The sequence below is a fragment of the Anoplophora glabripennis genome, unplaced genomic scaffold (genome assembly GCF_000390285.2).
Source record: "Anoplophora glabripennis isolate ALB-LARVAE unplaced genomic scaffold, Agla_2.0 scaffold38, whole genome shotgun sequence".
NCBI lineage: Eukaryota > Metazoa > Arthropoda > Insecta > Coleoptera > Cerambycidae > Anoplophora > Anoplophora glabripennis.
The window spans coordinates 1,216,622-1,230,936 of NW_019416373.1; the positions used below are offsets into that span (position 1 = coordinate 1,216,622).

Consider the following 14,315-nt stretch of genomic DNA (forward strand, 5'->3'; position numbering starts at 1 on the left):
AACGTCCAGCTAAAATCAGAAGTGGGATAGTTTCATAACTAAACAGTTACAAATTATTGTTATTAAGTATTATTATTACGATCCAGAATGATTGAAGATGACGTCACGCGTAAATGTTACCAAATAAACTAGTGGAAAAAATTAAAGGATCAAAAAAAAAATCTATATTTTCGGCGATTTCTCAAATGGCTGTATCTTCGAAAAAAATTTTCTAAAAAAAATTTTTTTTGTCATAATTTCCAACGCTTTCTGCAATAAGAATGTAAAAAAAATCAGGAAAAATTGTTTTTTTCATTTTTTTTACCGATTATGAGCATTTAAAGGCAAAATACGTGATCCTTTAATTTTTTTAAAAATTCAATCGAATGAAACAAAAAAACGGCTTGATGGATCGAATTGAAACTCTGTAGGGCTTTTAGGGGTACAATGACCTGTAAAAGGCACACTTAACATTAGTCATTTTCCCAATATTCTCAATGTGGCACGTGATTTTCTAGAAGACCCCTAGAAGTCCTATTTTTTTTACGATTTTTCAGTCATGTTAGGGATAAAAAAATTTTTTTTCTAAAAAACCGTGCCAGGACCTTGTAGAGAATTCATTCAAGTTTCTGAAACCCGCCGTCGATTTTCTGTGCAACCGTTGGTTTCTGAGATATCGATGAACAAAGAGAAAGTGATCCATTTTCATTCAAAGTCCGATAGCTCAGCGAGAAATGATCGTATCGCGACCAAAAAAAAGAAATTGAAGCTAAATGAACAACCTATCTAATCCATAAGGTGGTTAAGTTGAAAATTTTTTTTTCAAGTCCGTACACCAAAAATAAAATCGAAAAAAATTTCGAAAAATTTTTTTTCATGATATTCATTAAGATTGCGCAACACGTGTTACTTGAAAAATTTTTTTTGCAAGATCCAAAAATTAGAAACCTCAAACTTCAAACTGCTTTTTTTTACTCCAATACGACCATTTTTATCAAAGATTTGAAAAATCGCCGAAATTTTAGATTTTTTTTTTGATTCCTTAATTTTTTCCACTAGTTTATATTAAAATTTACTTCCATTTGATCAAAATTACTTTCCGATTTCTTAGATTTCCGACCGACAAGATCTGTCTATTCAAAGACGTCTGTGCTTCCCGTGTGTGATTGTTATTGTATTTATTCGTGTCCGCCGATTGGTTTTTATTTGAATTTATCATTAATCTCCTACATAATCAGTGTTTTTCAACGCTAATAATCTGTCAACTGTTAGTTGTGTGGCACTCGAACTGCTTTAGGCTAAAAAATGGTCTTTTCATTAGAAGACGATACATTTATTGTACAAGCATACTTTAGGAATGGTCAAAGAGATGTGAAAGAAAACTAATCTAATATCACTTCTGAGAGGAGTGATTACCGAAAAACTAGCTGGTATTTGAAAATGACTTGGAATATCGGACCGGAGAACCTTATCTCCAGATTGGGAGCTCCCTCTGACGAAGAGAGCGATATGACTCTCGAAACGGCAAGAACTCCAAACGTGACAACCAACCCAGAAATTGTTCAACCACTTAATTATATCATCTGTACTTGAATATACGTACCGCTATCCGTTTAGTCTAGATATCAATTAACGTTGAAACATCCCGAACATTCGCATCAAGAATTATGGAATAATCCAGGAGGCACATAAGAGTGAATTACAAACACTGCGGCCTCTTCCTAGACGGCAATACTCCACGTAGTTAGATTACAATAGTTCGATATCTGGAATTGCTCTGATAACCATAAGGAGGACGATTTTAATCATAGAACAGATGTCGAATATCGAAACGTGGATTGTAGACATTTCATTATGCCCGAACGTCGCCTGCCAAAACTCCCTTTGTACGCGTCGTTAAATAACTTAACCTACGTTTGATTAATTTTCAATTCTCTACCTCCAACGGTGGAATCTCCGCTATTCAATTTTCATTCGCTTACTTGGATTTTATCTTTATATTTAAGATCAATAAGACGGAAGTTATTTCAAACTTGCCTACGGTGCGGCTCGTGATTGAAACAACAATTTCAAAGCTTTTTAATAACTAATGGTTCGGGGGAACTTAAATATTTGTAATTAAATTACTCGCAACTATAGAAGATATTGGAAGAGAGAAATTAAATAGTTCAGTTCAATAATTAGTTGTAAGCAAAATTGAGAAATTTATGCGAAACAAAATATTTTCAACGATTTAAATGAATTGGATCATCTTTAATAAGGTTATTAAAAGGCTAACAATCGAAGAAAGAAAATACGTAAAATAGACTAATTTTTATTTTGATATACATTTTTAAAGCAATGAAAACAAATTATAACATCTTGGACAAAAGAAAGAGAATGCTGGAGCATTGCGTAGGCCAAAAGGCATGACAATGAAGTGACACAAACCTGTTCCAGAAGAGGAATATTTTGCTTTTGCAATGTGCCTCGATTCTAGGTGGTGGATAACTGTCTTTCTTTGTTATGCCATTTACCTTTCTTCAGTCAATACAAAATATGGTACCTAGAACCAACTTTCTTGGTGACTCCATTCGAAGTTGGATTTCACTTTGATGTCTCAAGTTCTCTCAAGAAAATATAATTCAACTATCCATTTTTAACCATCCAAGGTTATTTTCCTCTTTTCCCTGATGATGGCATAACAACCGAAACTTGTCTGAAACGGAAAAAATGTGTATCTGCTACTATTATAGTAAATAGACTATAAATACATTGCTTTTAAGGAGGTAAGTGGATTTTAACGTAGAAATGGAAGTTGCTATGGACAACGGGAGGTAAGTGACGTAACTTACTTTCCTAGGGAAAAATGCGATGTTGAGTTATAAATGCATATGTTATGAACAAATAATTATTATTAATGAATATTTATAGTAACTGTACAGTTATTAGATTTAGTAACATTTAATTTATAAAATCTGGATAATTGTTCCCCTTGCGTTTACTAATTGTCACAATCTTCTCAAAATAATTTGACCGCTCTATTTCAGTCACCGGACGCTCAATACTATCTGATTGATCCATTAAAATAGCATGATGCGACGTACTACTAGAAGCTGGAGTTGAAATATCATTGTAAAGAATCCTGTTGGCTATTTCATTTTGTTACTTAAACTGTCAGCAACATATCTTTCTACAGTTGTGGCTGTTTTCCACCCACCATGTCTCCTGATTGCTAATACATCAACTCCCGTATTAGCCAATAACGTTGCCGATGTTCTTCGGAATTAATGGCCTGTATATGTTTCAGGATTCTAGTTTCAAAAATTGTGCAATATTATTAGGAATCTTGAAAGGGTATATTTTATGTGGCTTTGTTTATAAACACCTTAGAAACGACAAAATCCAAACAACCAAGGCGACTTTGCAAGACTTCGAGTAATGTCAAAGTGAATTGATTAAGAAATGTCAAAAAATAAAACCTAACCTTTATTTCATGAACCGTAAAGAACTGTAGGAGCAGATAAAGTGTTATACACCACGCAGCAGTTAAGTACAATTTACCAGTCTCGGACTCTATTGCCAGCCCTAGCTCCGCTCGGGCGCAAAATCGTCCTCGACTGTTAAATAATACTTACCTCTTTTATGGTGTAAATAACTATTATACTGAATTAAAAAGGTTTCTAATTTATACCATCACACTCACCGCCATTCAGTGTTACAATGGACTTTCATCAAGCACCCTGTATTCTATCCCATAAATAGTATTTTTTTCAATAATTTATAAATCCGGACCTTAAATTTCGCCCTGTCAGCGGACTAGGATAGAGTGCGCTTTTACAGTTATACATCGGGCACAAAAAATGATAAATTCGAAGGAGTGAGTGTGTGACACCATGCCATCATCTGCAGCTGAGTGAAGCCGAGAAGTGGAGTCACGGAGTGCATGTCGCAATAAATCCCACTTATTTATGAAACCAGAAGATTCCGGGGGCACGTCTGATAGCGGCCGGATATGCCAGGAATTGCGTTAGATCCGCAGGGCTCTGGTTGTATCGGGAAAGAAAAATGTCTGGAGAGAAAGGTTTCCTTAGTTCTATTACTTGCGCAGTTTGTTTAAAACATCGAACACCTCGAATTGAAATTTTGAACAGACAGAAGCACTAGTAAATTTCGTAGGAAATAAAATCGATATCGGCGGTCTTTAATATACATTTCAAACGGGGCGCACTAACTAGCTATCATAGCGCACTATGAAGCTAAAGCGAACATAGCGAACATAGCTAGCAAGACCCTCTTGGTGGTCGTAATATTGACTGATTTTAATGTGTACACAAACGTAACGAACCAGCTAGTATGTGTGGTCTTTAATATAAAAGTATGGTTTCTATTTTTAGGACACATAGCGAACATAGCTCAGCACAGCGTTCTGTGTGACCATGATATAAAATGATTTTAACAAGTATGTCCAGCGTACTGTGTGTATAGACACACAAAAATAGCTTTTTTTGCGTACAGCGAACATAGTGAGCATACCAAACATAGCGAACATAACTAGCATAATCCTCTGCATGGTGATTTTGCCCATTTTAACGTGTATATTAAACGTCATGAAGCAGCTAGTATAACGTGTGGTCTTAAATATAAAAGTATGGTTTCTATTTTTAGAACACATAGCGAACAAAGCTAGCACAGCTCTCTGTGTGGCCTTCATATCGAATATTTTTAACAATTATGTTCAGCGTAGATAGCATTGCGTACTGTGTGTATAGACATAGCTGGCATAATCCGCATGGTGATTTTGCCCATTTTAACGCGCATATTAAATGTCACGAACCAGCAAGTTGGTCGTGTGGTCTCAAATATATATATAGTATAGTTTCTATTTATGGAACACATAGCGAACACGGCTAGCACAGCGCTTTATGTGGCCATAACATCGAATGTTTTTAACAAGTATGTGCAGCGTAGACAGCATTGCATACAAATAATTTTGTTCCATGTAGCGAACATAGCGAACATAACGAACATAGCTAACATAATCCTCTGCATGGTGATTTTGCCCATTTTAACTTGGGTATTAAACGTAGATAACGAACCAGCTAGTATAACGTGTGGTCTTAAATATAAAAAAGTATGGTTTCTATTTTTAGAATACAGCGAACACGGCTAGGGAACATAGCGCACTGTGTGGCCATGATATCGAATGTTTTTAATAAGCATATCCACCGTAGATAGCATTGCATACAAATAATTTTGTTTCATGTAGCGAACATAGCGAGCATGGCGAATATAGCGAACATAACGAACATAACGAACATAGCTAGGCCCATTTTAACGTGGGTATTAAACGTAGGTAACGAACCAGTTAGTATAACGCGTGGTCTTAAATATAAAAGTATGGTTTCTATTTTTAGAATACAGCGAACAAGGCTAGCGACCATAGCGCTCTGTGTGGCCATGATATCGAATGTTTTTAACAAGTATGTCCAGCGTAGATAGCATTGCATACAAATAATTTTGTTCTATATAGCGAACATAGCGAGCATGGCGAACATATCGAACATAACGAACATAGCGAACATAACGAACATAGCTAGCATAATCCTCTGCATGGTGATTTTGCCCATTTTAACGTGGGTATTAAACGTAGATAACGAACCAGCTAGTATAACGTGTGGTCTTAAATATAAAAGTATGGTTTCTATTTTTAGAATACAGCGAACACGACTAGCGAACATAGCGCTCTGTATGGCCATGATATCGAATGTTTTTAACGAGTATGTCCAGCGTAGATAGCATTGCATACAAATGATTTTGTTCCATGAAGCGAACATAGCGAGCATGGCGAACATAACGAACATAACTAGCATAATCCTCTGCATGGCGATTTTCCCCATTTTAACGTGGGTATTTAAACGTAGCTAACGCACAAGCTAGTATAACGTGTGGTCTTAAATATAAGAGTATGGTTTCTATTTTTAGAACACAGCGAACACGGCTAGCGAACATAGCGCTCTGTGTGGCCATGATATCGAATGTTTTTAACGAGTATGTCCAGTGTAGATAGCATTGAATACAAATAATTTTGTTCTATATAGCGAACATATCGAGCATGGCGAACGTAGCGAATATAACGAACGTAGCTAGCATAATCCCCTTCATGATGATTTTACACATTTTTAACGTGTATATCAAACGTCACGAACGAGCTAGTGTAACGTGTGGTTCTATTTTTAGAACACATAGCTAATACAGCTAGCACAGCGCTCTGCATGGTCATGATATCGTATCAACTGTTTTAACAAGTATGTCCAGTGTAGATAACATTGCGTACTGTGTGTATAGACACATAAAAATAGTTTTGTTACATACAGCGAACATAGCAAGTATTGCGAACATAACGAACATAATTCTCCGCATGTTGATGTTGCCCATTTTTAACGTGTATGTCAAGTGTAGCGAACTGTGTGGTCTCAACATAAGACTGTTTTTAATGTATGTAGCTAGCTTAACGAACACATACGGCATAGCTCTGTGTGTGTTCGCAACATTGGCCGTTTTTAACTTGAATATCAAAGCAGCGAACATAGCTAATACAGTGCTCTACTTATGAGTTATTTTTGAGGTACTTTTATATTTCTGTACGCTAAGGTTTAATTAGTTCATTCTCTCATATCCCGTAGAAAGTATACTTGATTTTAACCACCTTAATAAAAACATAAAACCTTTTTCCAGACTCTCCGCGATGTAAGAAAGGTTACGAAATCATGAGAGTCGGGGCCCTCCCCTATGAGACCCTAGTTGTTCAGTGTCACGTAGATGCCATTCCCAGCGTTAGCCGCTTCTCCTGGACTTATAACACCAGCAGAGGGGTCCTCCCGGTTCAAAGCGGAAAAATGCAAAATCACGGGAACGTCTCTATCCTACACTTCACGCCAGGCAGCGACGACGTCGAATCCCTATCGTGCTGGGCTACAAATAACGTAGGACGCCAACAGACCCCCTGTTTGTTTTACATTCTCCCCGCAGGTAAGTCAATATTTGACGTGCCTCAATAATACACACCTGCCTGTTCATGTCTAACAGTGTGTATTAGATGGTAAATATTCTGTGTTATCTCGTATGTATCCAATGGATTCAATCGCGGACGAGTATTATTGCGTGCTTCGATGATCTGTTCCATTTTCGCTGTAGGTTATCATAGCTACTAGTCCAATTAAATAAGCCTTTAAATCGAAATTTTGGTCAACTTGCCTGAATTTTTGATATGAGTTAGTTTGAGGAATGTTATAATAATAATTGACAGTAATTTTTTGTTCAATCCCCGGCCAAGGGTGAAAAAAGATAAAACAAAGGGGTTTTCCAAGATAACCCAAAACGGGTAAGGGCTAGAAAAAAAAGTTTCGTATAAAAGTTGTAAAGCATATAATTCTACATAAAAATGATGGCCGCTTGAATTTTTCTTATATTATTAATATTAACAGAGTTAGGGAGGCTAGAAGTTAAGGGAAGATTTCAGAAATTTAAAAAAATCATTAGCAGAAAAATGAATGAATTTTGTATTTTTTTTTTCGATTTACTCTAAAAAATGTAACCTTTCTTTTCAGAGAAATAGATATATTTTTTAATTTTTAATAAGAAAGTTATAACNCAATATTTGACGTGCCTCAATAATACACACCTGCCTGTTCATGTCTAACAGTGTGTATTAGATGGTAAATATTCTGTGTTATCTCGTATGTATCCAATGGATTCAATCGCGGACGAGTATTATTGCGTGCTTCGATGATCTGTTCCATTTTCGCTGTATGTTATCATGGCTACTAGTCCAATTAAATAAGCGTTTAAATCGAAATTTTGGTCAACTTGCCTGAATTTTTGATATGAGTTAGTTTGAGGAATGTTATAATAATAATTGACAGTAATTTTTTGTTCAATCCCCGGCCAAGGGTGAAAAAAGATAAAACAAAGGGGTTTTTCAAGATAACCCAAAACGGGTAAGGGCTAGAAAAAAAAGTTGGTCGTATAAAAGTTGTAAAGCATATAATTCTACATCAAAATGGCCTCTTGAATTTTTCTTGTATTATTAATATTAACAGAGTTAGGGAGGCTAGAAGTTAAGGGAAGATTTCAGAAATTTAAAATAATAAGTAGATTGAAAAAAAAATACAAAATTCATTCGTTTTTCTGCCTGTTATGATTTTTTTTTAAATTCTGAAATCTTCCCTTAACTTCTAGCCTCCCTAACTCTGTTAATTTTAATAGTACAAGAAAAAGCCAAGATGCCATTTTTATGGAGAATTGTATGCTTTGCAACTTTTATAAGAAACTTTTTTTTAGCCCTTGCCCCTTTTGAGTTATCTTGAAAAACTCCTTTGTTTTATCTTTTTTCACCCTTGGCCGGGGGTTGAACAAAAAATTACTGTCACTTATTGTTATAATTTATCTCAAACTAACTCATTTCAAAAATTCAGGCAAGTTGACCAAAATTTCGATTTAATCGATCAATAACTTGCAGATGAAAGGACGGAACTATATTTTGAATTATGGTCCAATTAAATGAGCCTTTAAATCGCAATTTTGGTCAACTTGCCTGAATTTTTGATATAAGTTAGTTTCAGGTATATAATAACAATAATTGACAGGAAATTTTTTTTCAATCACTGTCCAGGGGTGAAAAAAGATAACATAAAGGGGTTTTTCAGGATAACTCAAAAGGGGTAAGTGCAAGAACAAAAAGATTTTTATAAAAGTTGTAGAGCATAAAATTCTACATAAATATGGTCTATTGACTTTTTCTTGTACTCTTAAAATTAACAGAGTTAAGGAGACTAGAAGTTAAGGGATGATTTCAGAAATTTAAAAAATCATAACAAGCAGAAAAATGAATGAATTTTATATATTTTTTTTCAATGTACTCTAAAAAATGTAAACTAGATATTTTTTTAATTTTTAATAAAAAAGTTATAACAATTTGAATGTTTTGATCGTTACTTTTTTATGATTTAATACTAAAACAATTTTTTCCTATGTCATTCGATTGATTATTATTATCTAAAATAATGAAAAGTTGCTTGCGAAATTTTGTTTTACAACAACGATAAAAAATCATGTTGGCTTGTGAAATTGTTATAACTTTTTTATTAAAATTATAATTTTTGAAAAAAGTAAATTGCAAATTGATAAATGCAATCTAATTCTTTAAAAATAAAAAAAGAGGGTTAACTTTAAAAATTTACTGCGGAGGTTGAGCGGTCTTTTCTATATGAAAAATTTTCAAGTATCTAGATGCTTTATTTGAGGCTGTACATCTTGAAAATTCGAAAACAAAATTTCAAAACTTCTTTTTTTAGTTATTTTGCGAAATCTATAGAACCGATTTTAATGAAATTTGGTGGGTTGTTTTATTATATTCAAAAGTTTTTTTTACCAAAATTAGAATGCTCTCGGAGCAATTAAAATATTTTAAAAAAATTATCCAAAAAACTTGATTATTTTGCCTTTTTTTCGTCAATTATTGCTATTCGGTAATAAATTTAACATGTTTAACTTACAGTATATTGTGCAAAATTCAATTCTAAAACTTTTTTCCTCTTCAATATTCTTCCAAAATGCATAGGTTCCAAGATAAAGCGAAAAGGTCAATGTGTACTTCAATTAGTCTAGTGATTTAGTTGTATTTTCTTAAATTGTTTTTTATGATTGTGTGCTTCTTTGACTTGCTACCATGATATGTATTAATGTAGCCCAATAAATAAACTAAAAACTCGGATAAATTAGGTACTTTTAAAAATTTGTTAAACATTTTTGCATCAGAATTTATTCGCAACTGTGAAATAGCATGTCAGATTCAATAAACAAAGAAATCTAAATAAAAAATTTAGATAAATTTGTAACGAATACACAGAAGATGAATTTTTCGAGACAAAGCGTCTGAATCTGGTTCGGACTGAGACAGTACAGTATTGGGGGTCACGAAGGTTTGCAAAAAATGTAATAAAATTTGTAGGGTCGTATTTAAATTGATGATGATCCTGGAGAGACGAAATATTACATATAAACATTGATTATACTATTTGATAGAGGGCAAAAAGTGGTCATGAGAAAGTGTTCTTCTTTTTTCAAAATCACCCCAAACAAGGCTGAAATGAAACAAAGAAGGATTTCCAAAATTTCGTTTTTTTTAAATATTTCGAAAACTAATCATGTTAGCTTTGACTTTTTAAAGGCATAATGTTGATCCCCTGATTATGCAACTTTGCCCCCTTTAAGCTAGCTAGTATCTCTTACCGTTTTCGAGATCCCTGTAGTGAGAAGCGAATTTGTAAGGGCCTGTATTTGATGCAGGTTACATCTCTTTCACTGAAACCATTTGAAAATCTTTATTTTATTTCAACTTCCCAGGCGTTAGCAAAACTGAAACTGAAATTTATCCGTACACAAAACTACTAGTCGAGGAGTTGTAAAGTCGGCCAACTTCTTTCCAAACAACACGCTACTGCGCTCAGTAACTGCAATGAGCGTTTATTTTATTTAAGACAACAACTGGAATTGAATTCGTTATATTTTAAATTAGCTAGTTTAATAATGAAGCAAACTTTATACACCTCGAAAATTTGATAATATGACTAGAAGTAATTTCATTACCATATTCGCATCTCGAAGTCTCATCCGGGCTTATGAATATTCAAACTACTTAACCCGTTAATTACTTACTTCTCGGAAACACTCGAACCCTGATGTGCAAACTAAAAAAAAGAGTATCGACGTCTGTCGTGCAATTTGCATCGGATATGCTCCAGTTAAATTCGAAGTGTTTGGATTCCCGCTTAGTATTATAATTTTACCATATGAGTTATAAATATTTCATCTCTGCTTAGAACTAATTTGGAAGCAAATACGTTTGAGGATATATGATAATAATCTGCTTAAATATTGACATTCTCAACAAAAGGTAAAAACATTTGAAAAACTACAGTAGATGCAAAATTTTTGTCAATAATTATAGGCGTCCGGCTGTAATATGAAATTTTTTCCTAAATCTTTGAAATCGTCATTCATATACAGGGTGTTCCATTTAAGAGGCAATTTTTTGTAACTCTGCAACTGTAAAATTTATAAATAAATGGTTTTAATAAAAGTTGTCTGGAATCATGTGGGCCACGTAAAGGAAATATTTTTAGCTTTACAGGGTGTTCCATTTCGCGTGAGCGCCACATAACTTTGTTATTTTAAATAAAACATCCTGTATATTATTGCGTTTTTGAATTCCTGTCTATGGACCCGCACTTTTAAAGACTTATTTGGCACGTTTACAGAGAATTCAGAATTGTTGCTTCAGATTTGCTTTTGGTATAAAAAATGGATAGTGGTATTGCTAACTTGATTCACAACTCTAATCATTTGAAGCTTGATAAACTTCGTAAATTACACTTACAATGTAATATTCATAAAGTCTTAAGTACTCAGTCCCCGCCATATTTATTTAATAAACTACACAAACTTTACAAAAATATTTCGAATTTTGATACCGGTTATGCCCATTTGCTTGAAATTCTTCGCCACGCCACTGCTCTGTACACTAGGAGTTTCTGTTATATTGCACCTAAGGAATACAACAATTTGCCGGACGAGTTTAATAATTTTTCATTAATTAACTTTAAAAAGAAATTAAAAAAATTATTGCTTGATGAACGTTAATCTTGATAATATTTGGCTCATTTCTCTAATATTATTTTTATAATGATCGTCCACTGTTTATTATTTTTATTATTTTTGTAATTATTGTCCACTGTTTCGACATAGTTGATATACTTAGTTTTACTTTGGGTTTGCGTAAAATGTCCAGTCATTAAATTCAGAATGTATTATGCACGCTCTTCTATTCACATTTCATTGTATTTAAATTTACTTTCGTCTTTTTTATTAAGGTTAAGTTGAAAAGCAGATAAACTGATACTTCGCCCTATTTATTGACACTATGTATTAAATTATTCTGCAGCTATAATTTTACTTATTAACTAAAGATATTGTACTCTGTTGATTAAAGCTGCTGCAAGCAGTGAATTACCCATAGCTAAGATCATTCGTCACCAGACTAGTTACCGGTTTCGGACTTGTTAGTTTTCGTCAATATGCCGTAAGTGAGGCTACCGATGAATCATCAAGCTATTTTGATGTGCCTCTACAGACATGATTTTAGTGTCGGTAAGATACAACATACAAACTTTGTTAATCACTGCTACTCAATGTCTTCAGGATTGTCAAACTGGCAGAAAACGATCTGCCAATCTGTCGACAAGTGTCGCGATCTAGGAGAAACAAAATTTACTATTTATATAGTAGAAAATAACTATTCAGTGGACTAATGTCCCCATCAGTACTGTTCCACATTGGTGTAATTCCAAAATTTCCAAGTCAATTCTTTTTTTTTTTTGACATTTTATTTAAAACCGTATTTATAACAAATAACAGAACCACAACAGAACCACATAAACTTCTTCTGTAAAACGAATAATTTTAGAGTCTCACGAATTTCCATAAACAAAAGATGTCACTAGAAACCCGTTCACACAGTTGACTACATGAACTGATGTTTATAAGTTTTGACATATCAACTAGCAATTGTTTTGTCAACTAGCATGTTCATAGGTAACGAGATTAATATTAAAAGACTATTTCTTTAAAGGACCATAGCTCGGTAACCATGGAGAATTGAACCCATGTATATTATAACTTTTTTATTCAGAATAACCTAAGGGTATTGTTCTTTAAGTTTGTCCAGTACATCATGCAACACCCTGTATATTGATACAAAAATTCATAGATTGTACAATAAGTTACTTATATTAAGAATAATAATGTTGACTTGTCATTATCAGTAGCAGTCTTTTGATGTTCTTTTGAGAGGTTTCAAAGGAATAGATGTAAATAAAATTGACACTCGAACTTTAGTCATGTTTAATGCAACATGAATAGCTTTTTCGAAGTACTAAAAGCAGCAGTAATAGGACATATAAAACTTTACTTGTTCTGATGCACCATCTCGCAATATGATCTTTTTATAACTAGTGAAGAAGAACAAGTAGAAAGGGAATTTGACTCCAAGTGTCGATGAATAAAAGATGGCTTTTCTATGAAACCTTAATGGAAATGTAAAGCATTCCATAAAAATTGTAATAGACTTTACAGTGGCTTAACAGCAGAATGGTATAAATAACTATCAGTAAAGTTAAATTTTGTTTTCAAGCACATATGATGTAGATATGAGTAAAATTACGAACTATCCTAGTGTTGGTTTAGTAAATTTAGTTTTACCATGTGTGGTAGTTAAGAGTATTTAATATAAAATGAATATCAAGTGCAGTAGTAGGTACTCCGACAAAATTCACCTCCTGTTCAACTCTGCAGCGTCTAAATCTCGGCGAACTGTTTCGCACAGTTACTTGTCATCATGTGTGTCTACCCTGTCATGTTCATTTTATATGTACACACTAACTGGGCTTAGACTGTTAGACTTATACAAATGGAATAAATCCAGACGGCAAGTTAGTTTAAAACGAGTGGATGGGCCGAGTTCATGAATATCACGGATATTAAATTCGACTAACTTGAAGCGAAACTTAGCAAGCGAATAATAAATTCGGCAGTAAAAGTGGAGTATTACGTTTTCATGTATATTTCGAAGAGGTTCTAAATAGTATATGATTATCCACAACGCTTTTCAGCTGTAAAAAATGATAGTTATGTTCCATAAGTTTTTCATTTTCGGAATACGCGACGTAAAAACTTTTCCCTCTAAATTTGTAAATATTTTATTATAATCTTTTTGGGATATCGATTATACCGGGTGTTCCACATAAAAGTACTCAGCCTCGGCAACGAAAAGAGACATTTTGACCCTCTTTACTCGCCAGACCTGGCTCCTGGTGATTTTTTCTTATTTCCGGATTTAAAATCAGTACTTACAGGACGTCGTTTTCAAACTATTTATTATACAGGGTGGCCAAATTAAAACAAAACAGAGCCATTTTCTGGAACTGCGTCAAGATTGTAGAATCAGACCCGTCGATTTTAGATTAAAGGGGGACATTTTTTGCTGGTATTTTTGACTCCGCCACTTTCACCCCCAAGCAAGGGTACGCATCACCCCAAAATATTTAAATGGCATTGGGGGTTGAGTAATATTTCTTTTGAAAGCTCTTACAATTCTCTTTACAACAGACTTTAAATTTTATAATTCCGCCCAATACTTATTAAGAATTTTGATTTTAAAGTTGAAACTTATGTACAAACAATTAGTAACGGTAAAAATGTCAGTCATTCGAGTTAAGTACGCCAATGGTATAAATTTA

General features: G+C 33.7%; 1 protein-coding gene across 1 annotated transcript in view; it reads left to right on the top strand.

Annotated features, from left to right (window-relative positions):
- LOC108905727 (hemicentin-1) overlaps nucleotides 1-14,315 on the top strand; it is a 279,653-nt gene that overhangs the window by 202,451 nt on the left and 62,887 nt on the right. The window contains exon 10 of the mRNA XM_018708731.2: nucleotides 6,697-6,990. Within this exon, the coding sequence (XP_018564247.2) occupies nucleotides 6,697-6,990 (294 nt within the window). The remainder of the gene's footprint in view (nucleotides 1-6,696; nucleotides 6,991-14,315) is intronic.